Source organism: Marmota monax, unplaced genomic scaffold, assembly GCF_021218885.2.
Source record: "Marmota monax isolate L192 unplaced genomic scaffold, Marmota_monax_Labrador192_F-V1.1 WCK01_AAM20220418_F8-fsc00112, whole genome shotgun sequence".
NCBI lineage: Eukaryota > Metazoa > Chordata > Mammalia > Rodentia > Sciuridae > Marmota > Marmota monax.
Window position 1 is genome coordinate 6,159,745 of NW_026692073.1, and position 26,880 is coordinate 6,186,624.

Below are 26,880 nucleotides of genomic sequence, written 5' to 3' on the forward strand. Positions count from 1 at the left end.
AAAATGAAGAGAGAGACACACACACATTGAGTGAATGTCCTAAATATTGAACTAAAAGTGTTGAAAACCCAGCTAGGTTTGGAATATGAGCTGTCAATAATTTGCATATAGTGTTTCTCTCTGGTGCACATGGCTGCCCACGTATAAGACTTGAGTACACAACTACACTGTTTCAACTCTAGGATTCTGCTGTGTTGGTACAGAAGAAAATTAAAACGATAAATGTGATAAATGTAAAACAAAACATGAGTGTAAGTGAATAATCAAGTTATGGGGAAAAAAGTGAAACCAGGAGAGATTGATGGACTGGTGATTCAAAGGGGCTAACGGATAAAAATAATAAAGTTAAAGAAATAAGTGGAAAATAAGTCTTTTCTTTGAACTCCAGATTTAAAATTCAACCCACAATGGACACTCCATTTATTTTTTCACAACAACTTGAACATGACACATGTATGACTAAATCTTCTCTTTCCCCCAAATCTGCTTCTCTTTCTGTTCCTTGTATTAGGGAACTTTGCGTGTTGCTCCCAATGGTCCAAGCCAGAAACCTGAATCATTCCTGGATTTCCTCCTATGCTGTTATCCTGTATTCAATCCATATTCAAGTTCTAGTAATGTTATATAATATACAGAATATTTTCATTTAGCTTTTATCTCCATATACATCTATTTATGGAACCACAGGAAGAGGAAAATTCAGTAGCTTTGAGGAAAGGGAAATAAATCTTAAGCACTCTTTTTTTTTTTTTAGTAACAGGGATTGAACTCAGGTGCACTCAACCACTGAGTCACATCCCCAGCCCTATTTTGTATTTTATATAGAGACAAGTCACTGAGATACTTAGTGCCTTGCTGCTGACTTTGAACTTGCAATCTTCCTGTCTCAGCCTCCTGAGCCATTGGGATTACAGGCGTGAGCGACCATGCCTGGTCTTAAGCACTCTTTTGAATGACTCCTAACACTAACCTACTCCCCTTCAATGAATTACCCTGTATTTATATCTTTATATGGGCTACTTGGCCTTATAGACCAGGGAGATTGAGTTTGGTAGCTCTTTGGCTCTCCCACAGAAGTAGGAAGAAGAACAGAATTTGGGGGATGAAAAATGAGGAAACGTGTTTTAGACATGTTTAGCAGCATGTGCAAAAACATCTAATATATTAGAAGTTGAAAATATGAATGCCAAGAATTTGATTTAACAGTAACAGTGGAGGTAAACTTTAATGTGGTTGTTAAAAATGAAAGACAAGGGGCTGGGTTGTGGCTCAGTGGTAGAGTGCTTGCCTAGCATGTGTGAGGTATTGGGTTTGGTTCTCAGCATCACATATAAATAAGTAAAAATAACGTTTTATCAACAACTAAAAAAATATTTAAAAAAATAAAAGATGAGTCAACTCCTGAAAAGGATAGAGGAAAGTGTAAATAGAGTAAAATGAACCAGTATTTATTTCATAAGCATAAGCCATCCTCCCTGCCTAAAGTAACATCCTTGGAGAGGCTGCATACTTACACCAAGATTTTGTCATTTCTCTAGCTTATAAGAAAACAATTTTTTTTTTCTTGCCAGGCATAGTGGTGCACGCCTGTAATCCCAGTGGCTGAGGCAAGAGGATCACCAGTTCAAAGCCAGCCTCAGCAATGGTGAGGTACTAAGCAACTCAGTCAGACCCTGTCTCTAAATAAAATACAAAATAGGGCTGGGAGTGTGGCTCAGTAGTTAAGGTCCCCTGAGTTCAATCCCGGTACCCACCCTCACCCCCCGCAAAAAAAAAAATCTTGTTCATTTATTTTCATACTTGCACACCATGAAGGCAACCCGCAGGAGCAAAAATATCAATAAAACCCTATGTGAAAATTGGAAGATGACTTTGATGGTCCAGCCTTGCTGGGAATAAGCAGAATTAAATTTCAGTTGAAAAGGTGTAGTTAATCAATGAGGACTCTGCAAGCTTCACTGGCGTCTGTGTACTAGATGTATTTCATAAGAGGGAGGTATTAGAGACTGCTGTATAAGAAAGACATGATGTAACCCGCAACTGAAGAAAATTGTTAGAGTAGCTGCAGAAAACAGCTGGTATCACTTAACTATTTTGAATAGTAACCCCTTATTAGTTATATCGTTGAAATAATTTTTCCCAGTCTGCAAATTCCCTTTTTACTCTGTTGATTGTTTACTTGTTGGGCAGAAGCTTTGTAGTTTGCTGTTGCCTCCCTTGTTAATTTTTTCTTTTGTTGCCTGTGTTTTGGTGTCAAATCCAAGAAATCATTGCCAAGGTCAACATTACAGAAATAGAAACAATAATCCTAAAAATCACATGAAACTAGCAAAGACCTAAACAGTCAAAGTAATCTTGAAAAAGAAGAAAAGCTGGAGGTAACACATGTCCTGATTATAGATGTATTACTAAGCTACAATAAGTAAACAGTATGGTACTGAAATAAAACCAGACATTTTAACCAATGGAGCAGAATAGAGATCCCAGAAATAAAGGCTTATTTTCCTCTAGGAGTTTTATGGCTTCAGGTCTTATGTTGAAACCCTTAATCCATTTGAATGTTTTTTTGTGTTTGAAATAAATAAAAAACTTCATATTTTTTTGCACGTACATATCCAGTTTTTTCCAACACAATTTATTGAAGAGTCTATCTTTCCCTATTGTACATTGTTAGAACCCTTACTGAGTATCAGTTGCCTTTTTAGATACGAGTTTATTTCTTGGCTCTCTACTCTATTCTATTGGTCAATCTGTCTTTTTTTTGTGGCAGCAATAATGTTGTACCTATTGCAGTTTTGTAACATATTTGAAAGTAGGCAGTGTGTTTCTTCTAGTCTTTCTTCTTTGTTAAGATTACTTTAACTATTCAATTCTTTTGTAGTTTCACAGAAATATTCAGGATAATTGTTTTCTATTTCTATAAAAAATACCACTGTTAATTTGTTAGGGACTGCACTAATTATGTAAAGTGCTTCAGAAAATATGGACATTTTAACAATAAATCTTGACATTCATGGACATGGGACATCTTGCCGTTCATTTGTCTTTTTCATTTTTTTATCAATGTTTTATACTTTTCTGTGTTTAAATCTTTCAGTTCCTTAGTTAAATTTATTCCAAATTTATTCCCTTTTTGATGTTATTGAAAATGATTGTTTTCTTAATTTCTTTTTTGAATAGTTTGCTTTAATGTATAAAAATAAAAATGCTTTTTATATCCTGATTTTTTTTATTTTTTAAATACATGACATAGTGGAATGCATTACAATGCTCATTATTACCCATATACAGCACAATTTTAATATATAAAGTATGTTCTCACCAACTTATGCCATTATACATGTACTCTTTTTTTGCATTACAATTCTTAATAAACATATATCCTGATTTTATATACAGCAACTTTGCTGAATTTGTTCATTCTAATAGATTTTTTTTCTGTTTTTATGAAGTCTCCAGGGTTTTCTAAATATAAGTTCATGTATCTGCAAACAGATATAATTTCACTTCTTCCTTTTCAATTTGGATGCTGTTTATGTATTATTCTCACCTAATTGCTCTGGCTGGACTTCTAATACTATATTGAATTTAAGTGGTATAAATGAGCTTTTTATGTTGTTCCTGATCTTAGAGAAACACGTTTTGGTTTTTCACCACTGAGTATAATATAAGCTGCAGGCTTGTCATTTGAGTCCTTTATTATGTTTAGATAAATTCCTTCTATTTTTCATTACTCTCCAGGGGTGTTGAATTGTATCAAATTCTTTTATTCATCTGTTGAGATGATCATGTGATTTTTATCCTTTGTACTATTGACATGGTGTTTCATATTAATTAACTTTTGTGTGGGTTGATCCATCCTTGCATCCATCCTAGCATTATACATCATTGTATAATGCTAAGGGAAGGAAAAATGTTAAAAACTTCAGGATTTCTGCAGATATTAAGTGCTATGTGGCCATGGTGCATGGTCTCATTTTAATGTGCTGCTGATTTGGATTGTTAGTATTTTGTTGAAGATTTTTGCATTTATGTTCACCAAAGTATTGGCCTCTAGTTGTCTTTTTCTTGTGGTATGCTTGGTTTTGACACCAGGGTAATGCTGGACTCACAAAACTAGTTTGGAAGTATTCCCTCTTCAATTTTTTAGGAAGAGCTTGAAAAAGACAAGTATTAATTCTTCTTTAAAGGTTTGGTAGCATTACTAGTGAAGCTATTTGGTTCAGGGCTTTCCTTATTGGGAGGTTTTGATTACTAATTCAATATCCTTTTTATTATTGATCTGCTCAAATTTTCTATTCCCTCATGATTCAATCTTGGTAAGTTGTATAATTCTAGTAATTTATCCATTTTTCTTGGTTATCAAGTTGTTGATGCATAATTATTTACAATGATCTCTTAATTTCTGTGGCATGTTGCATCATCTGATTTTTTCATTTCTGATTTTAGCTATTTGAATCCTACAACTTAATAGAAAATGAAACTAATAACCCATTGAAGAAATTGTTAAGGACTTGAATAGTCATTTCTTCAAAGAAGATATACAAATGGCTAAGAGGTATATGAAAAAGGTTCTATCTCACTAATCACCAGGAAATGGAAATCAAAACCTCAATGAGATAACACCTCAAACCTGCTAGGATGGCTATTACAAATAAAATAAAATAAAATCACAAGTGTGAAGATATGGAGAAATATGAACCCTGGTATACTGTTGATGGGAATACAAAATGGTGCAATTTCTCTGGAAAACAGTACAAAAATTCCTCAAAAAATTAAAAATAGAATTACCATAGGATCCAGAAATCTCTTTTCTAGGTATACATGGAAAGGAATTAAAACCTGAGATATCTGCATTCCTGTTATTATGCATTATTCACAGTAATAAAGATATGAAAACAACCTCAATGTCTGTCAGTGGATGAATAGATAAAGAAAATGTGATGTGTACATACAATGGAATATTACTCAGCCTTATAAGTGAAGAAAATATTGCCATATGTGACAACAGGTGCCAACCTGAAAGATATTATGTTAAGTGAAATAAGTCAGTCACAGAAGGACATATACTGCATGATTCTACTCATATTACTCATAGATTCATACTCTATGAATTTGACTTATAGAAACAAAGAACATAATGGTGGTTACTTGAGCCTGGGCTGACAGGGGAAGGGGTGTTGCTGTTTAACGGCTATAAAGTTTCAGTTATATAAAGTGAGTAAGTTCTAGATATCTGCTACGCAACATTGTGCTTATAGCTAGCAACACCATTACCCACTTAAAAATTTAGGAGGGTAGATCTCCTGTTCTACCCTCTATATGACCTTACCACAAAAGAAAGAAAGAAAGAAAGAAGGAAGGAAGGAAGGAAGGAAGGAAGGAAGGAAGGAAGGAAGGAAGGAAGGAAGGAAGGAAGATTGCTCATTACCAAAATGTTTATTGCAGAAATTTTGGCTAATTTAGAAAAATATAATGAAGGGAGTAGACATTGAAAATAACCTATATTTCTGCCACTCAGAGGTCAACATTCACTGCTATGTTCTTTTGTTTTTTTTCTCTTTTTACACAAATATATTTAAAATATCTGAAGAAATCCTAAAGTTTTTAACATTTTCCCTTCCTTTAGCATTATACAATGATTCTTTTTATGTGATATCCAATAGTCCTCCATAATATAAAAAGTGTCCTGAAACAATGCCAAGTCATGAATACATAATTCAAAATCACAGAAGCTTGGGAAACAATTATAACCAATAAATTCTTGGTATTTGATTTCAGTCGCTCTATGGGTCATTGTATGTGTAAGTAATCAAAAATGTTTGTTAAATGAATATCAGACTTCAATGAAAAACATAATAGACTAGGGGCTGGGGTTGTGGCTCAGTGGTAAAGCACTTGCCCAGTGCATGCAAGGCCCTGGGTTTGATCCTCAGCACCACATAAAAATAACTAACTAACTAACTAAATAAATAAATAAATAAATAAAACAAAGGTCTTGTGTCCAACTAAAATTTAAAAAATAAATATTTTAAAAATAATAATAATAGACTAAATAACATACAAGTTGGTGTCTCCAACTCTAGGTTTGTTCAAATGAAAACTTAAAAGGTAGCAGAAATTGAATTTGACCTAAAGAGAGATAAAAAGCTAAGTTTAAGACACTCCCATGTTGGCACACTCCATCATTTGAAACTTTTATAACATTACTTGGAGATAATGTAAATACTTTGGCTGTCAAGCGTGTTACCACTTGAGCCACACCCCCAGCCCTGGTACAATGTTTATTGGTGTTTTTTTTTTTTTTTTTTTTTTAAATCATGGCTGATACTTCTGATTCATTAATTCATAAAGGGCAAGGACTTTTTTAATGTAACGTTGATCCAGAAAATAGATAATACAACAATGAGAATTTAAAATTCTTGCCCCCACCATAAGTGGCCATAGGTAATGACATTACCCTTTCTCATCAACAGTGAATATAGCACACACAGTATGTCTTGTAAAACATTAGTTCAATAATTTTGGAGTGTGTTAGTTTGTTTTTCCTCCTGAGTCAAGTCTCCTCATATGTTAACAGGTAGAAACAATAACTGCACAAGTCTAAAGTGAGGTAAGATATATAAAGCACTTGGCAGGCTGCCTGCCAAGTAAGTGCTTAAAAGCAGAATTTGCTTTCTTTCTTTCTTTCTTTCTTTCTTTCTTTTTTAACCTCATGCTGTTGAAATTACCGATATCTGGCAACTCTAACTGAAAATAGATGAAACCACAGTCTGCAAATGGTTATTAGAAGAGGAAAGGGTATTTTATACACTGTTACACAAAGACACACATATTATACACACATATACACCCATACATATATTTGTGCATGTGTATATGTGCGTGGATACACATATACATAAAATTACTCACCTAGACTCTTGAGATCCCTAAGAATCATCCTTGCTTTTATCCTCTCTTTCTTTCATTTTCAATCCTATTTCCTCTCTCTCCAAACACAGCCCCCGTCTAATCCTTACACTTTGTCCATGACCCACTCATCTCTCCAGGCTGAGCCTGCCCCCATTGGTTTTCCCCTGAATTAAGTAACTCAACTGCTTGCTAACTGGTCTGCCTGTTTCCTTTATTCCCTGATCTGTGCACCAAAGTAGAGCCACCAGAGTAATCATTCGAAAATATAAATCAGATCAAGTTCCTATGCTCCAAAAGGAAAAAAAAATATCTTCATATTTTATTTAGGATAAAAACCAGACTCTTTACTGTGGCCTTCAAGACTCTCACAGTCAGGACCTGTCGACTTTTCTGAGCTCTCACTATTCTAGAAACTTAAAAGACTGCTTTTTCTTCCTGCAACATGCCAAATTCATTAATGCCCTGCTGCTTTTGCATTTGATTTCTCTGCCTGGACTACTTTTCCTAGACCGTCTCAAGCCTGTTTCCTTCTCAATATTCAGGTCTCAGCTCAAATGTCACCTTCTTGGGAAGGCATTTCCTTACCATTTATTCAAAATGTTCACCGCTCCTTGGCCATGCTCTGTCTTAAGATCCCGTTTAATTGCATTACAGCATTTATCACTGTGATGAAAGTCTCTGGTTTATTTATTTTTGCAAAAGAGAAATAATTCTCCTCAAGTCATTAATATGATCTTGTTTTTTTCTGAGAGTAAATCTTGGTTCTTTTCCAGATCATCTACCTGCCAGCAAGGATTAATTGCAGTGCGGTTGCCCTGAGAAAGCTTTAGGTGACATTAAGCTTTTGAAATTCAAAGGCCAAGCTTTGATCCTGAGAAAGTATTATCTAAATTCCTGTATCTCCTCATTTAGCTTTTAGATGATCAGGCTTTCTGGAAAATACCATAGAGTTTTAGGTTTAGAAGGGAAGTCCTGACAGAACAGAAAGAAAAGAAACTTCCCTTTCAAGGAGCTGTGGAAAGAAACAGTGAGGGAAAGAAATAACCTCTTTCCCATTTTGTGGCTCCTCACAAACTTCCCTGGAGCAGACAGCAGCACAGTAACCTTGGGTCCCTGCACAACTGGGCAGTAGGAAGTCTTGAGCTGTAGTTATCCTAATACCCCTTGGCTCCTATGTTGTGAAAACAGAACTTGTACCCTCTGAGGTTCTGGTAGGAGATGATCAAAGGAGATTACCTTAGTAGGGAGCAGGAGGCTTAGGATTGGGTTGTGCAAAGCAAATCTTAGCTAGAGATAAAAAGGACCATAGTCAAATCTTAAATGTCTCTAGTGCCAGCAAAATCCAAGGAGAATCTGAGCCATTGAGAATAGCCTTAGGCCCTGTCCCAACCAGAGAGCATATGATGGGCTTCTCCAACCATAGACTTTGACTAAAAACATTGACCAAACAGCAACCAAGTAGACATCTTGCCTTAGAGCCTGGATACTTCCTGCGTCTTGGGAAGGAATATAATTGGAAGAAATGTTAAATGAGAGCCTAAGCATTTTTATCTAAGAAAGACTAGAAATTTCGTAGTTCTCACACTTTGAGGTTAATCAGACTCACCTGCATTGTCAATAAAGCCCACAGAAACCCAGGCTTTTCCAAGCAGGATAGGGCCTGGACTTTTATATGTTTATCAACTTCCCTGCAAAACTTTGATACCCACCAAAATTTGAGAAGCTCTTTCCTGGAGGAAATGATTAAGGTATTTGATCAGATCAACTTTAAACTGGTTGAGACTTTCAACTCCCTCTCTTCCCTATCCCCCACTAACTTGGAGGTGGAAGCTCAAAGGAGAATGAGAAAAGCTACAGATACTATTTGTGTTAAACTACTTTGCATCTCTGTGACCAAAAAAACCTGACAAGAACAACTTAGAGCTGGAAAAGTTATTTTGCCTCATTGTTTTGGGTGTTTAGTTCATGATCAGCCAAGTCCATCATTCTGGGACCACACTGAGGCAGAACATCATGGCGGAAAAACACAGTGGAGGAGCACTGCTGACCTCATGGTGGCCAGGAAGGAGAGAGAGAGAGAGAAAGGGGGGAGGGAGAGAGAAGAGGGGAAAGGAAGGAGGGAGGGAGGGGGAGGAGAGAGAGAGAGTGTATGGGGGAGAGAGAGAGTGGGGAGAGAGAGAGAGAGATTGAGAAAGGGGCCACAAGAAAGATGCACCCTTCCAGGGCACACTCCCTAGTGACCTTCCTCCAGCCAGGCCCCACTGGCCTATAGTTTCCACCCAATGGGTCCAATCTAGAATGAACTCATCAGATTATAACTTTCACAGTCCAAACATTCACCTCTGAATATTCCTGCATTAACACAGGAGCTTTGGGTGGATACCTCATATCCAAACCATACACTATTCAATTTTTTTCTATGCACACATTTTATGTTGAGTTAACCTTCTTTTGTTTAACGATTTGCTATAAATCTCTGACAATTAGAATATATGCCTTATTGTGGATGCATATTTTAGTTACTGCTAAGCACCAGCATCTGAAATTGTGCCTGACAATTTGTACAGAGTAGTTGCACAAATATTAGTTGAGAAAATAAGTCAGTTAATTAATTAACTAATTTATTCACATGTATTCAGTAGACAGAATTTGATATCAGGAGTTACTTTGCCTAGGGATGAAGGAGAAGGTGGAGAAACTAGGCATAGGAAATCTGGCAGAAGCAAAACTAATTATTTTTTAAAAAAACACAACCTAAAGTACCCGAAGAAGCAAATCGTCTGCTGCTATCAAGTGGAAGACTTAATTTGCATTCTTACATGTAAAGAGTCATCAGAAATTCTATAAAAATTTAACTCAAAGATTCAAGTAAATGTGCTTACTGCTGTAGCAGCCTGGGAGAGATTATAGCAGTCAGATGCCTATGAACAGATTTGATGTAATGAAATTTACAAATGTTCAACATTCCTTTTATTTTCCCCCAATGACCTTTCTGATAGTGAGGCTACTCCTCCGATTCAAATTTATTTTTTTAATATAATTTTTTAGTTGTAGATGGACACAATACCTTTATTTTATTTGTTTATTTTTATGTGGTGCCGGGGATTGAACCCAGTGCCTCATGCATGATAGGCAAGTGTGCTACCACTGAGCCATAACCTCGGACCTCAAATTTATTTTTTAAAGGAGGTTTCATTCTTCACTGCAAAATACAAACTCAATGCATAAAACTTAGAAAAATAGAGATAAAAAAGTATTCATGATCAGAGTACACAGAGATCATCATTGTTAACACATTTGTCTAAAAAATATGAGTATATAGTAGCACTATTGTTTTTGTCTCTCTGCTATATTGTAGAACCTGAAACAAGGGCTGGAACATAAGTGCTCAAGTAATAATTATTGAGTGAATCAATTAAGACATGCATTGTGTATTTTTCTTCACATTCATCACCCGTTTGAATAAGAGGTTCCCCTTATTCTTTTTGGTCCCGTGTCCCCCACCCCTTGCCGAAGAAAAAAACATATTTAAAATATTTTTTGACTTACTTTCTTTAGCTTTGACTCATGGATCTAATTTTTAGGTATTTCTTGGCATACTTTAATATTTTGACTATCCTTCCTAAATGTAAAACTGAACACAAGACATTAAAAGGGCTGTCTAAGCAAAATACAGATGAGGGCAATGTTCCAGATCATGCATTTTATGGTCCATTTACAATCTGAGGATCTCCTTGAATTTTAAATAGCAGGATTAGAGATTTGGCTCCTTGTCAACTCGTGTTCCAGGGTGACACCTAGCTTTCTCCCACCTACTTAGAATGGAAGTCCCATTTGCTGTGCTTGGGCTCCAGAGCTGGTGAATTGCCAGTGTTCTTTCTTTATCACATCATATTTTCTTCTCCTTTCCCCCCTGAATGCATGTCTGTTTTTCCCTCACTGAGGAAGTTTATACTTACCAAAACATATTTCATGTTACTTTTCACTGTACATCTTCAATTTAACAACCAACAATTACATTTTTTAAAATATTGGTTTTATGACCTTCCACAGTTGAAAATGCCTCCGGATCTAATTCAGCTTAGAGCTTACCTGTAAATCACCTGATACGAATTCTGATTGCAACTTTCTATTGAGCTATGTGGCTTGAGCCCTAAATACATTTTGATAAATATTGAGTAGAAAGAGAAAAGGCAAATCTTATTAATTAAAAATACAAACTAAATAACTACATAAGAATCATTATGCATTATGAGTTTCAAAACGGAGCAAATTTGTACTGTGTTAATTTAACTAAGCCAGATATGTTTCCCACAATTCCCTTCTCCGTTTATTTATTTGTTTATTTTATTTATGTTTTAACTTTATTTATATAAATTTTTAGTTGTAGATGGACACAATACCTTTATTTTATTTGTTTATTTTTATGTGTGCTGAGGATCAAACCCAGTGCCTCATACATGCTAGGCAAGTGCTTCACCACTGATCCACAACTCTAGCCCCTCTCAGTAGTTTTTGAGCTAAACCTTTTCATGAAGATTTCTACATAAGATCTGTAAGGCAGAGATGTGAAAAGCAGCTACACTATTATGATTTTGCAATACTGGGGTGTACTACCACTGTGCTACATCCCCAGCCCTTTTTTGTTAATATTATGTTTTATTTTGAGGCAGGGTCTTGCTAAGTTGCTGAAGCTGACCTCCAATTTGTCATCTTCCTGCCTCAACTTCTGGGGTAGAGTCCCTGGGATTTCAGGTATGCACCCCTGTACCCTGCAAAAGTAGCAGTATTTGTTGCTGATCTGAGGGGTTCCCCTTGTTGGTGGAGAGCAACAGCAAGACCTATGACTCTTCTAGCTCCAGCCAAATTGCTCCTTTAGCATCTTCAAATCCTAAATCAGGCATATGTGAAGGTACACCAGCTTATCTTGCAGGTCACCTATATGATTAATGTTGGCAAACCTGAAAGACAAATGATATTCCAGTTTGAACTGATAGGTTCTGATCTCTCCCCATAGACCAATGTTGCCTTAAGAATACAATCTTTCTGGTATGTCTACTTTGTTCTTGTTTCCCCAAACTTTATGTTCTTCTTTCCTTAACAACTTAGTAGGAAGGACAGAAACAGTGACTTTGTAACCTATTTTGGGAAGTGACAGCCCACCACTTTTGTTGTATTCTTATTGTTGGAAGAAAGTCATGAGATTCAGCTATCACTCAAGGGAGGGAGACTATAAAGGGCATGCATACCATAAGCAGGGATCATTAGATGTCAGCTTTGAAGCTGTCTACCACATCCTCCCAAACAGATCTTCGAAGCTTAAGTAAGTGCTATGCAGACCTTCTCTTTAAAAAAATTAATAGAACTTCTAAGAATCTTAGAATTTTCTCACAGTATTTTTAATGGAAAAGATTTGTGTCTGTGACTTATAACTAATGGAGTAGATTAGGAATTCATTCATGGGAAACTCACAAAATTTTTTAAAGAAAATGAATTGGTGTGGAATAGAGACACAGGGACAGGCAAACTTGAAAGAAGCATTTCTGTCATCCAATTTTTATAGGCAGGAGAATGACTAGGAAGTCTACTCTGTTGCAAATACTGGCTATATCTTATGGAAAAGAAAGAACAGTTCAGAAGGTGGAATCAAGACTCTGGGTGATGGAGCCAGAGCTGTGAGAACAATCCACAGTGGGCAGGAATTTGCCTCAAACAGAGAAATGGTAACATGTGTCAGGCCAGATTTCAGAATTATGACAGATTAGTGGCTGCTTTGTGCCTCCCTTTACCAGGCTCTGAATGCAAGTTATCTGTTGTAATTATCCCTTACTCCTTTCACCAATCTTGGGAGTGGTGGGGCAGTTGAGTTGCTTACTTATTTAATAGGTTTTCAGACCTAAAGGGATATATCCAAGGAATGATACCCAAGGAGCATCATTCACATATGAATTGGATGGATGCTTTTATGGAGACCCTTGGGATGAAATGAAATTTGTTTTGAAGATCATAGGAATGTAAACAATGTGTGGCTAAGAAAGTGGACTGTGGCAGTTTTAACACTTGCTTGCAAGTTCTTTGACATACTCTTCACTAAGAAGTCCAGTCTATGTTCCCTCCTCTGTAATCTGGGTTGATTTATGTTTCCCCCCATAGAGCAAGGGAGAAGTGATGTTATGTGACCTTTAGATGACAAAGGATAATTCCTATGGGATACTACTTCTGCTTTGCTGGTTAGAACACTTGCTCTTGGAGCCCCATGCTGCCACAAAAGGAGTCTGACTATTCTAAGGAGGCCATGATGTGAAGTCCAAGCTATGGAGAGGACATGTGATGGCAACCAGGTTACAGTCCTAGTCATTGAGCAATCCCAGTCCAGGTACTAACTATATACCCGAACATGCCTTTGGATTGTTCTAGCTCCCAGTCTTTGAATCACATTCCCTCCCTGCTTTTCCGTCTTTCAATGTGATACCCCAGGTATTGTGGTACAGTGTGACAAACCATCCTTGCTTTTTTCTGTCCAAATCCTGACCCAAACAATTTAGGAAAATGAAAACTAAGTGTTGGGATTGTTTGAGGTGTAGTCATAGTATCTGGGACTAAGCCAAGCAAAAACATCACAGCTAAACTGTGAATGAAATGAATCTGAGGCCAAAATTTAGCTTTGGAGCAGTCAATAGGCAGTGTGTTTGTAATTTTTTTGGATCTTATGTAAATGAGATAATGAATGTAATTGCTCCTATTACCATGCCTAGTAATAGAAAGTATTTATTCTTGTGCCAAAAGAAATACATGTGTAGATACACTTCTAAATGATCACTATCAAGTGATCTGCTAGTAATAATCTTCTGGTCCAATGTTCCAAAACTTTAAAAGTATATTTCCAAATTTTATATGAATAAAGATGTGGTTTATTGTTCAAAGTCATGCAAATCTGGGCAGAGCTTGAATTCAAACCTAGATTTTTTTTTTTTACTCTAAGTTTTATTTTCATTACGATATTCTCTTCCTCCCAGACATTTTAATGTCTAGAGAAAAGATTAAGAAACTTCAATTATGAAAAGTTGCTCCCATTGAAGAAGTGTCAGAATGAAAAGTTAACCTTACACCCTAGAAAAGAGAGATAAGGAATGATTTAGTGGTTAGAAATATGATGAGTTTATATATGAAGATAAGTTTCTGTATTTCCCTGTGTGTGTATGTGTCTTTAATTTATAAAAATTAAAATTTAGGTCAGCTTAACAAAGCATTTCATTTTGGTGAGGATTAAGCCTTCATTTTATAGACTAAGGTTTGATAACCATCTTTACTTCAAAGAAAAAGCAAGGACAGATATGGGATTTAATCAGTACAATTTTGCATACAGACATCAATGATGCACAAGGTTCAGGACTAACTGGTTATTAAGGCCCCTTTAATTTTCACAGAGACAGTAACCATAGCTCCCATCAATGCAACATTGATTATTTCACAGATACCTGGCAAAGGACTCTACATACCTTTTTATAATCCCCAAAGCAAGCTTCTAGAGTAAATATTACTTTGCCTTTTTTCTACAAGTGAGAAAGCTAGTACTCAAAAAAGTAAATCATTTCCCCAAGGTCACCCAGCTAGGAAATAGTGGAGTTGGAATTATAGGATGGTTCAATCTCTTACATCCTCATCTTTATAAAGTACTCTAAAGAAAACACAATAAAATCACATGAGGGAATTACATATGATATGACCAACCACAGGAAAAATAAACCTGTAGTAGTCTTACAGGTTTTTATCTCTATATATACTTAGGGTTTTTTTAAGTTACAATCATTTGATCTCCTTTTGAGAATATCATTGCTATTATAACTGTACAGTTTTAATATCCATCCAATACATAAATTTTCTACCTGTATATGTTGGTAATTTTAAAATATATACATGGAAAAACATATAGTACATACAAACCAAATGCAAATAAAAATATTTTAAAAACTTTAGAAATTCTTTAAGCAGGTTATGTTAATCCTATTAAAAATGGTTTTTCTATGTACAATACATAATCTTTAAAAATACTACTCCAGGAAACAAAAACTCTTTGGTTCAGCAAAAGGACTGTAAGTGTGGAAATCTGATTTGTTAAGGATGCACTTTCTTGGATTGGGCCTCACTTATCAGGTTAAAGTCTTCAGGAAGCATATAACTGACTTTCTCTGGATGATGAAACAGGTGTGCAGAACAGGTGGAGGTTGTGTTTCACATAGACTATTATAATATAAAAATATAACCAGAAACTTGAATAATGCTGGAATTTGGATATCATTTGCACTCTGTCAGACTGAAAGAAAAAAAAAAAACTACAGAGAAAGCTCTGCTTCCCATCCATTTTAAAAAGTGGAAATAAAGTGATCATGGTCAATCCCTATAAACATTCACTTACTAGTGATGTTCTTAGATACTAGTATCCAACATTATTGAAAATATTCTAATCATTATTTGGAAGATTTCCAGGAGGAGGCAGGAAGAGGCCAGATGCTAGGTGTTCTTTCATTTCATTTTGCTTTGTTTTTGCAGTACTGGGGATACAACACAGGGTTACTCTACCACTGAGCTACATCCCTAGGTTCATTTTTATTTTATTTTGAGGCACATTTTTTTTAATTGGTGGAGACAGGGTCTTGCTAAGTTGTTGAGACTGGCCTCAAACTTGCAATCCTCCTGCCTCAGCCTCACAAGTCACTGGTGTTACAGGCAGGAGCCACTGCAACCAGTAGTAGGTATTCTTTTACTTCTAAAATCCTATGACTTCTTCAATGGCATGTAATTATAAACACATCCAGGACTCAAATGTCTTTAAAAAGAGTCATTAACTCCTCAGAGATTGCAAAGCATCAACATTTGCTAATAGGTTTCTCATTAAAAATTAATGGTAGCCACTCTATCCCTTTTTGGTTTATTAATAGCAACACTGACAGAATTGACCAAAATAGCTCAGAGTTTCAAAGAGTCCATAACTTTACCTATTGGAATATATTCTCCTTTATCTCTAACAGGGAGGAAAAGCTTTCATGATTTCATTTTAATATATTTTCTACTTTGGTAGTGAAAACATTTTAGCAGATAAAACCTTTCTAAAGGTCCTCATTTAACCATAAATTATAACCACTTTTAGCAGAGTTTTTGAAAATCTCTGAGGTATCATTCATAGCTGGTCACAGGAGAAAGAAAAATAGTTTTGCTTTGTTTAATTTTTCTAAGTTTCTCAATAGAATATAATGGATAAATTGACTTATTTACTTTATGGAGTATCACTCTCTAATACTCACACTCACAGTTTCCAGACTAGTTTCAGAAGCATATTTGTGTATTTCTAGGCTGAAAGAAGTCAAGAACTATTGATTACCAAGATTTTTACATAACACCTTTTAAGATGCCACCATGCCTACATAGAGTTGTTGAGAGCTGCGGAAATCTTCCAAAATTTACTCAGATTCTTCCTCTTACTTGCAGAACTTAGTTGCTCAAGGGCAAGGCCCTTGTTAAGCCCTTATTATGACTCAAAAGAGAAGAGTATGACTGGGAAGGAGCAGTAGATTTCAGAGAAAACTATGCTACTTCAACAAAAATGGTTTGATTGTGGAAAAGGGGCAGGGGATGGCCTTCAGCATTTGACACAAGCATAGAATGGAATACATGAATAATTCACAGCATCTAAATGAGACATTATCATTCAGAACCACATCCATACCACTCTCCTCCACCTCCTGCACAGGGATTTCTTTTCCCTAATGGTCTTCCAAAAGATATTGTAATACTTTGAAGACAGAAATAATCAGTGTCAGATTTTTGATCCTTATTGTCCTCTTCCGTATAGGCAATAATCATCTTGTCTTCTGTTAGAAGTCCTTATCCCAGCCGGACAGCTCATCTGGAGGCACTCCCTTTTCAGGAGGATACTTGTCAAAGTAGCTGTGATCTATAGGTCCACTGAGCTAATATAGAAAGTTTTACGACAAAGGTGAGAATAATAATGTTGATTAAGCATGCTATTGCACCCAGGTGATCTTTTTTCTACCTGAACACTAATTCAATGCCACAACCACTTGTAAAGAACACATTAAGAAAATATGGGCCAAATATCATCATTGAGTCACAGTCTCAGCTTACTGAGATTTTTTTCTTAAGAAGCAAATGATCGGTGGTCAGTGGCTTATATTCATTAGTTGCTACCTGGCATGAGGAATTACTTTCTAAAGAAAAAGTAACAGAAATAATACCTATGATTTTATCAAATTGAAAAATATTTTAAAAGCAAATATGTAAAAGTCAAAGTTTGTCAGAGTCTTTCTTCTACTTAAGTTTTTTGCCAATCTTGAATTTTCATATGGTTAATTCATCCCTATCGGGTATCCATGATGCCAAAGGGACAATTCAAAATATTAGTGATCCTGTTGAAAGAATAAAATGTCTCTGGCACTAAATTAGTTTGCAAATCAGGTAGTTTCTAATTCTTTTCTTTCAGACAAATTATACAGTGCCCAACTGATGAATCAGATTAAAATATCATTAAAAATATAGTTAATGATCATCATAATGTGTTGGAGCTTGGGGGCCAGGTGGGGGGATCATTCATTGTCTAGTAGTACGCAGTTTGGACAGTGTAGTCCTAGAGGAAGCAGAACATAAGCTGACTTGGGTGGAAGAAAGACTTTCCCAGGTTAATGCCCTGTTATCATTTTGCTAGTGTTGTCTCTGAAACAATTGCGAAAGGCTATTTCTCTTTGCACATTTGCAGACTGATTACTAAATTGTCATGTAAGTTTTCATAGTTGTGGAGAATGCAATTTCTAGTATGTTGTAAATATTGTCATTTCCAGATAAAATGTTATTGTTACTTTACTCCTTTAAACAAGTCTACTGTACTTTAGTGATCACTGAAGTTTGATAAACCAATTTTAAAAGTCAGAAATATTACATCACTTTTCTCCCTCCATTTCCATTTTCCTATAAAATTCATCTTAATATAAAATGGTTTTTTTGCTGTTAAACTTTATTATTTATCTTTCTTTATAATTAAGTGCTTTGAATTTTAACATATTTTTAAAAATTTCTGTGACAACAGAAATTTCTGTGATAGCACAAATACTTCTTCTGGATTCCGTTATAATTACATTTTTAATGGCATGCAGCAGCACCAGATGATATAAATACAATACAAAATTTTAAAGGTAACTATTACAGAAATGATATTCCATCTGTTAGCCTGATGAACATCGAGTACCTTGGGACTTGGGTGGCACTGACATGTAAACAGTTCCTGAGAGGACAGCTAATGCTGGTCAAATAGGAAACAGTAGTTAGTCCCTCTGATCAAAATTACTGTCAAAAACCACCTAAACTGTTATGTATCTGTGCGCATGTGTGTGCATGCCTATGCACACCCACCCCTAAAATCTGTTTACAAAAATAAATCCTCAGGAAAAAAATAAGTAATATAGTAAACACCATACCTCTCTTCGTAAGGGTGATGGGAGATTCCGTGCTTTCAGTCCTTCCCAATTAAAACCATTTAACCACCTGAGAAATGAGAAGGGGGATATTACTTGTCAATTCCTTTCGTTTCCAGCTATCTGTCTGCAACAGGGCAGTTACAAGCCGCCAGAGGAAAATCCATGCTGGTTGTTTGATCTGGCTAAATTAAATACATGTGAGAAGGTAATACAACCCAAGTATCATCCAGATTTCCCTTTATACTCTCTCCAAATTTCCAGAATCTTCCAATTCTCATCCTCCAGATGTCCCTGCTTCTTATTTCAGTGAGAAAACTGAAGCAAAACAACAACAACAACAAAAAAAAGATACACACACACACACATATACAGACACACAAAACCTTTCCACAATGCCCACCAGATTCTGTGTTACCTTTTTTCCTATACCATGAAATAACTGCCTTTGCTTCTAGCTAAGCTCAGTGCTTCCACTATATGATTGATCTCATTGACTCTTTAGCCTTTGAATCACCTCTTTAAAATCCCCCTGTTCTTGATGATGGGCAAAATCACAGACATAGGGACAGGAGTCCCCTGTGTTTCACCTTTGCTGGCAAAGCAATAAACCTTCTATTTCCTTTTTCTCAAAACCATGTCCTTATTTCAGATTGGCATCAGGGACAAGGACTGAGCTTTTAGCAACAAATTTGGCCACCCAGATGGGACCTGAGAGCAGCTACCATTCCAGCTTTCTTGGTCAGGCCTGCTTCTCTAAGGAACCCAACACTTCCATGCTGAGGAGTCACGGTGTTGGTGAACTTGTTGAGAGTCAACTTCAGGAGAGTTAGGAGACCTGTGAGTTTGAACAGAGGAGCCATTCCTGTGAGTAAAGGGAGGGACCAGAGGAATGTCCCACCAGCTGCCAAAGCTCCTTTTGCTTCAGGCAATTCCCATCTCCTCTCCCTAAACAGTACAGGTTGCTCCATCATGGTCTACTTTGAGAAGAAGGAAACTGAACTCAGGATAGTGTCAACAACTTTGGCCATTTGGTAAGTCTTCGGCTGTGCATGCTGAGCCCCTTGATTTTATATACTTGGTTCATTTTTTGTGGGAACATCTGGTCCTTCCTTCTGGGGACATTTGTGGTGCCACTGATGTAGGAGTCACAGTTAAAATGGACTCTAGAACCTAGGGATATGTACTCCCTTCTGATCTGTTCTAGGTTCTCATCTGTTTCTTGGCCTTAGGATTGAGAATTCCCTCCGCTTATCTGTTTTATTTGAATCTGCTACTGCCTCTTTTAAGACTTGGCCAGTACCACATTGATTCTACAGGTAATCTCTTGGAAAAGATCTTGGCTGGTCAATTTCAAGGTTCCCATCTATCGGCCATGGTTTTGGGGCTCCTCTCTGTGTTTCTTTATTGTACAATCTTGCAACTGGAGTTGGTCTGTCAGAGGTAAAGTGAGTTGAAGAAAGGACTGATAGTGGTATAAGTCTATGATAATGTTTTATTGTAATGATCTGGCTTTTGAATAGCTTTCTGGATTATTATACAATCTTACAGTTGAAGTTGGTCTGTCAAAAGTAAAGTAAGTGAAAGAAATTTGTATGTGTGGGTCTGTCTATTTTAAAGGTTCCATTCTGACAGCCCTGGTTTCGGTGATCCTTTTTTCTGTCTGATTTTTTGGTCTATTACTGGCCCTTTAAGACAAGAGCCATGCTGCATTGATCTTACCTGTAGTCTCTTGAGTAGAGAGATCTTGACTGAATGGGCCACCTACAGGTGTAAGACTAAGAGAAAGACAGTTTACTGGCCCTTTAATGGTTTTTCTGGATTATTATACAATCTTGACTTTGTAGTTTGTCTGTCAGGGATAAAGTTTATGAAAGAGATTCTGTATATACAGGCATTTATGCAGTTGCATGATAGGGATCTGAACCATCAGGAACTAAGTTGAAGGTGCCCAAAGGCACTGCTTCTGGTGTGCAAGGAGAGCAAGATACCAGAAAAAGGGTTTTAAAAAGATTTAAATCTTTGACACCCAGTGCTGGCACTCCCCACACTGTTTTTCAGGCATAGATCATCTCATGTGGTCAAGGACACTAGCCCTAATCTGGGTAAAAAAATCCCATAAAATCTGCCTGAGCTGTAGAAAAATGTCCAAAGAGAAACTGCCCTTCCTTTCAGCCCTATTTTGCCCATGGGAGGTGAAGGCTGCTGGCCACAAAAAATGTGCAGTAGATTCCAGCACTGTCAGTTTATGACCTAGGGACAGGACTAGTCTCCTCTTTTAAAATCTAACAGAACACCCCATTTGGACAGGGGATATTCATCACTGGGGCAGAGCAATTCTTGCTATAATAGTAGCCCATCAAACTAAAATGGCTGGGGAGACTGGCAGAATAAATAACTGCACCCAGATAAGAAAAAGACATAAAAGAAGGCCAACCTGTGTTTTGAAGGCATCCTCTGCAAAGAGATCTTCAAGGAAGACCAAAGAAAAGGATGCATTGTATATCAATATGCCTAGTGTAGCAAAAATGTCCCAAAGGATCCTCTGGGTACAACTGACAGTGGGGAACTCACTAAAAGTTGATGACACTGTGATAATGATAACAGAAACAGGTCAGGCTCAAAAGAATCCTGTGTTCCAACCTTTTAAATACAACCTATGAGGAAAAAGATTAAGCCTGTTTTTTTTTTTTTATTAGTATACACTGGACTGTCCACCTCCTCCCAGGATAAAATTTGTTGTATAAATTAAATACACAGATAACATTCATAAGGTATGTGTTATGGTTTAGATGTGGTATCCCCCCAAAAGCTCAAGTGTTAGACAATGTAACAAGGTTCAGAAATGATTGGTTTGTAAGAGTCTTAACTCAATCAGTGAATTAATCCCCTGATAGGGATTAACTGAGTGGTAACTGCAGTGGTGGGGTGTGGCTGGAGGAGGTGGGAATTGAGGAGTGGGCTTTGGGTATATATTTCTGTCTGCCAAGTAGAGTCTCCTTCTCTACTTTCTGATCACAATGTGAGCTGCTTCCCTCTGCCACACATTTCTTCCATGTTGTCCTGCCTCACCTCAAGCCCCAAAGAATGGAGCCAGCCTTCTATGGACTAAGACCTCTGAAACTATGAGCCTTTAAATAAACTTTTCCTCCTCTACAATTGTTTTGGTCAGATCTTTTAGTCACAGCAACAAAAAACTGACTAAAATAGTTCATTTCAGAATATGAATTTAAGGAAGGGTTCAAAACTAGAAAAGAGAAAAGAAAGTTATAGGTATGGAAAATTAGAAGGTAAAAGAAATGTTTCTGGATGAGAAAGTATTTTGTCTGATAGGTAAAGTAATATATTTTGTGCTGAAGTCCAAGATGAAAGAAAAACTAAGGATATAAAGTAGTGGTGAATGTTTTAGTAAGTCGAAGAAGATTTGCAAAAGGTAAATCTTATAATGTTTATGTTTGTGTTTAATTGGCTATAATTAATACAAAGTTATTTAAACTTTAATGTAATGATATGAAGCAAAATCTGAAACATTGATTTGTTCTTATCTATTGAGATAATTTTCTTACATTTGTTAGGTTTTATTACTTGGAGAAATTAAGCCTTAAAGGAATTAGGGTCTGTACCTATTTTAAATTCTTAAATGATTACTTTGTAACTGGTTTAACAAAAAACTATTATTTAGATTATGACACTATTGTTGACACTCAAAACATTACTAGGTATATGTATGCATCTGAGAACTATATCTGTCTGAGTGTAATGTAAAAGTTTATAAAATGAAAGTTTATATAAGTTTACAGGCAAGATAACCAATAAGTGCTCTCTTTTATACATTGTGTTTGACATAGAATGGCCACACTGTCATTTGAAGACCTGTCTTATATCTGTTTGCTTCAACCAAGTCAGTTTCTGATTCATTAACACTATTTCCTAAATGTATAAGAGATTTAAAACTATCTTTTGATTTTTGTTAATCCATGCAGACTGTAATTATTGTTACTGTCCACTCTGGATTCTAAGTTGTACTTTAAATTTGGTTAAATGTAAAGCTTAGGAGAGCACTTTGCCAATTTGGTGTTATCCAAACTAAAATAATCTGTAGCAAAATCTTCGATTTGTATCCAAAAGTCTTGGATTTGGTTGGTATTTATTCATGTCATTTGATGTTCTATAGCTGGATAAAATAACCTATTGTCAATAAGTTTTATATATATAAAATTTTGTGTTACTCTTCACACTGAAATTGGAATTTAAATACATTTTTGGAAGGTAACAAGGAGATCCTGATCTGTTTAAAAGTGACACTGTAAAACATGGAAGCATTCTGCCATTTTTTCCACAAAAAGAAAGTTAAAAACTCTCTCAGCATTTCTTTGATTCATGTTTCAGATGTAATGTTGTATTGTGTTATTTGTGAAGAGCTCTGCCTTACCTGAGATAAGGCTCTGCTTCCCACCTTAGTCCATGTTAGAATGGCTCCAAAATAGGCTAGATTTCAGCTCATTTAAAGTTGTGTTCAAAAGATTGAATTTTATTGTAAAGATTACTGTGATCTCAAACAGGGGATATAATATATAACTAAGTAAAGGTTCAAGATCATAAAAGTCTTTTCTTGGTTCATAGCTCTACACAAACTGAATATGTTTTTTTTCTTTGTTAATTTCACTTTGTATTTTCCTTGTAAACTTTATAACTGTTGCCTGTTAGTGTTTTGCAGAGGTACTGCTTCTAAAAAAAAAAAAAAACAAAATTAAAAAACCTGAGTTAATTTGAGATGATAAACCATCAGGACAGATAGTATATAATGATGACTTCCAGTACTAATACTAACCCTAATTAAATGAAAGAAGTCTATGTAAAATTATAGATATTGAACTTATAATCTGTTACTCCCTCTTTAAGACTGGTGAAACTGGCTTTTTGGATGTTAAAAACCAAAAACTTGAAGACCAAAGTCAAGGAAGAAAAAGGGCCAAGACAAAAACAGCCAATATTTTGGCCCTTGCCCCTCTAAGGTCAGATAGGATGCAGAGAATGATGGGACCTCTCTGGGCCCTGCAACTCTGGTGAGTCACCTGATCTGCTGATTAGGGAGATGGACAGGACCCTAGAGCACAGGAAGCCAACTAGTGTAAGTTCTGCAAAGAGGAGGATCACTGGAGAAGGAACTGTTCCTGGTGCTTCCAAGAGAAGCCACATATGGTCAGCAGGACCCTGACTTATCCTGGCAGGTGGCACCACTAGTAGAGGAAAGCTAAAGGAGCCAGGAGGCTTCACATACGTCCCCAAGTGTGATCTTTGAGGAATCTCAGCTGACTCTTAATTGAGATAGGAAGAAGGTTAGTTTTGACCAACTTGGTCTTAAACACCTGACAGGAGAATATATACTAAAAGCACAGTCCTACATGGACATTTAAAAGGAAAAACAATGTTTTGTTTTTTTTAAAATGTAACTTAAGATGTACTCTTATGTCAGCTCTACCAAAAGTAAGTAAATCTGGAGGCTATAAAGAAAGGGTTCTTGTGTGACAGTGCCTAATAATAATGATCACAAGAGTTGCAAAGTTGTCCTGAGTTAATTTGAGTCTGATTTCATAGACCCACAAATCTTCCTAACCTCCTACATTGATGAACTTGATCTGCTTTTCACTGATAAGATTGTGATACCATCCTCATGGTTTTCAGAGACTTGCTGAAATACTAAGTATTTTTGTGCTAATTATTTACAAAAAAGTAATACTTTGCTGTATTGTTTATTGGTGTCTTAGCATGATCTCTGCCCTATGTCCAGTTACCTGCCATCTGCCACTGTGGAACTCTGGACTGCTCTGATGCTGAATGCCCTTAACTGTCCACGGCCAACCTGATACAGAATAAGTACTTTGGGTTACTTACCCCAACTTTGCCCCCTTTCAGCAGGAAGCAGTTTGGAGATGTGCTCTCCCATTTTTCCACAGAAATGGAATGTAGAAATTGACAGTGGGGAAATGTAACAGTGGTCCACTTTATGCTTTGAATAAAACCCTTGTTGCTCTGCCACTGCAGAGCATTTTTTAAATGGACATTTCTTTCACTTCCTCTCTCCCTGCTCCTCCCTAGTCTCTCCCCTTCCCTAATCTCTGGGGCAACAGGGTTACCTTTCTTCCCCCTCCTAGACAGAGTTAATCTGTCCTTGGGTACACACTCACCATAGGAATGAAGTAATCCAGACTTTGGGGATGGTACCAGAAGATGTCAGAAATGACTGTCTCCAAAATTAACAAATGAAGTATAACTCCAACAGAGAACACATGGAATGGAATGTAGCCTTTGAATCACCTCTTTAAAAGTCCCCTGTTCCTGCTGTTGAGCAGAATCACAGACTTTGGGACAGGAGTCCCCTGTGTTTCTCCTTTACTAACAAAGCAATAAACCTTCTTTTTCATTTTTTTTCAGAACCATATCCTTATTTTGGATTGGCACTGGGGACAAGGACCGAGCTTTCAGCAACAAATGATGGCTGGAAAGGAAATAATAGGAGGAGAGGATTTTACCTGGGGTGGTATTTAAAAAGCATTATTAGAATTAAGGCCAGAATGAAGAGAAGGGTGAAGAAGCCACAAGAACATCTGTGGCAAGGGCCTTCCAGATGGAAGGAAGTGGCAGAAATGAACTGAAATGTGGTGAGAGCAGAGAAAACTAAAAAAAGAAAAAAAAAAGGTATTGAGAAATAACCAGAGGCCAGATCATATTAGTGTGTTTTAGGGCACAATAAGAAATTGATTTTTCAGTGTGATGAGAAGCCATTACAAAGTTGTAAGAAAATGATGCAATCGAGTTTTCAAAAGACAATTCTGGCTAAGTAGGGAATAACCACAGGGGACCAGGATGGTCAGGCAGTGATGGTGTGGTGAGGTGAGATGGAAGGCAAGGTGATTCTCAGGAGGCTGTCATATTCTTCTATCAGCCAAGTCAGTGCTTCTACCTTTCTCAGTCTCTCTGGACCCCAGAGTTGATTCTGGTTCAGTCCTTGACTACATTTCCTAATCCAAGCCTAAGTTTAGCAAAAGAGTAGGAACTAAAAACAGAGAGGGCAAGTGCTAGTACATTCCATTTCAGATGCCATTCCTAAACCAAAGTGCCATTTTAGTAGAAGCTGCTGGAACTCTAGCCAAAGACTGAGTTCCAGGCAGCATCACCAGGAGTTCCATCGCCCTCCGCTGCCCTGCAATTCTGAACAGAAACCACATTTCTCTCCTGGATCCACCCTTCACTGCTTCCCACAGACAGAGGCTCCATTTTTAGAGATTTCTGGGTACATAGTTCTGTAGATTGTTTTCTTTTGCCACCAAATACAGTAACAATACATTTAACGTATTTTAATTCTCTCTACCCAGAAGTATTCCACAAACATTAATAAAAATCATTACCATTATTCTACTCAGACTGTATCATTACCATTACTCAATCAAAGAGACTGTACGTTTTTTACAGAGTACTTGCTACAACTTGACTTATGGTAATGTTTACTTAACATGAGTGGACATTCACTTCATACTTAGCCTTTTGATATTAACCACATTTTAAGTAATGCAAATGCCAGCATGTACTCATGGGTGAAAAACATTCACCAAGGAAATATTGGCATTAAGAGCACATAAATTGCTTCTTTGTTTTCAGAAGGCTTGTAGAAGCTATTCTTAAAAGTAAAACCAATGTTTAAAATACTTGAAACAAATTATTCCTCTTCTTATCAGAAAAAATTTAATAGTACCCTACAAGTCTATTATTCTTCTTTTAAAAATAGGTGTTGGGAGATGTGATTGATGCCTCGTTTATAAGTTAGCTCGTAAATATGGGAAAGAGGAGCTCTATAATAATTTTTTAGGAAAAGATAATTAAACACCGAATGAATAAATCCATATAACAATATTCCATGTTTAACTCTATTGTGTTTAAATGAAATGCTTACATGAATAGGTCTCTAAGAGCATTGAAGCTTTTACTTTAGAGAAAGGGAAAATCTAATGCCAGACTTTTTTTTTTCCTTAATATTCTAAGAATATGCTGGGGAGTAAAGCTGTATACCTTGGAGACTTGGGGAAGGTTGAAAAACACTTCTGTTTGGTGAAAAATATGGAGATCTCCCCCCCCACCCCCACCAAACTTTCAATAAAAACAGCATGAAAACAGAAATATAGAATGAAATCATGGTTTTAAGCTCTCTCCAGAAGGCACTGTGTAAGCCTGGTGTATCTTTTTGGTCAACTCTTTTCTACACATTATACTCTGACTTCTTCACATCTACCCACAGCAAAGACCACCTTGCCTCTTAGGAAAAAGAGGCAAATTATTCCCCACAGGGAATAAAATTCAGAATTCTTTATTAAGATGCCCAGGGGAGGAAGTTCTTTACCATCAACTTCCATGTGCATCCAATCACAATTTGGCAGCTACATTTAAATGGACTTGGGGAAATAAGTAAAAGATAGAGCTGCAGGCA

General features: G+C 36.5%; 1 protein-coding gene across 2 annotated transcripts in view; it reads right to left on the minus strand.

Moving 5' to 3' along the window:
• Nucleotides 1–14,242: 14,242 nt before the first annotated feature.
• The window catches only part of Prkg2 (protein kinase cGMP-dependent 2), a 101,538-nt gene continuing 88,900 nt past the window's right edge, over nucleotides 14,243–26,880 (minus strand). For both annotated transcript variants that reach the window (XM_046458525.2, XM_046458543.2), the window contains exons 18-19: nucleotides 18,402–18,468; nucleotides 14,243–16,883 (exon numbers count right to left, since the gene is read on the minus strand). In XM_046458525.2, coding sequence (XP_046314481.2) covers nucleotides 16,788–16,883; nucleotides 18,402–18,468 — 163 coding nt within the window. In that variant the 3' untranslated portion in view covers nucleotides 14,243–16,787. The remainder of the gene's footprint in view (nucleotides 16,884–18,401; nucleotides 18,469–26,880) is intronic.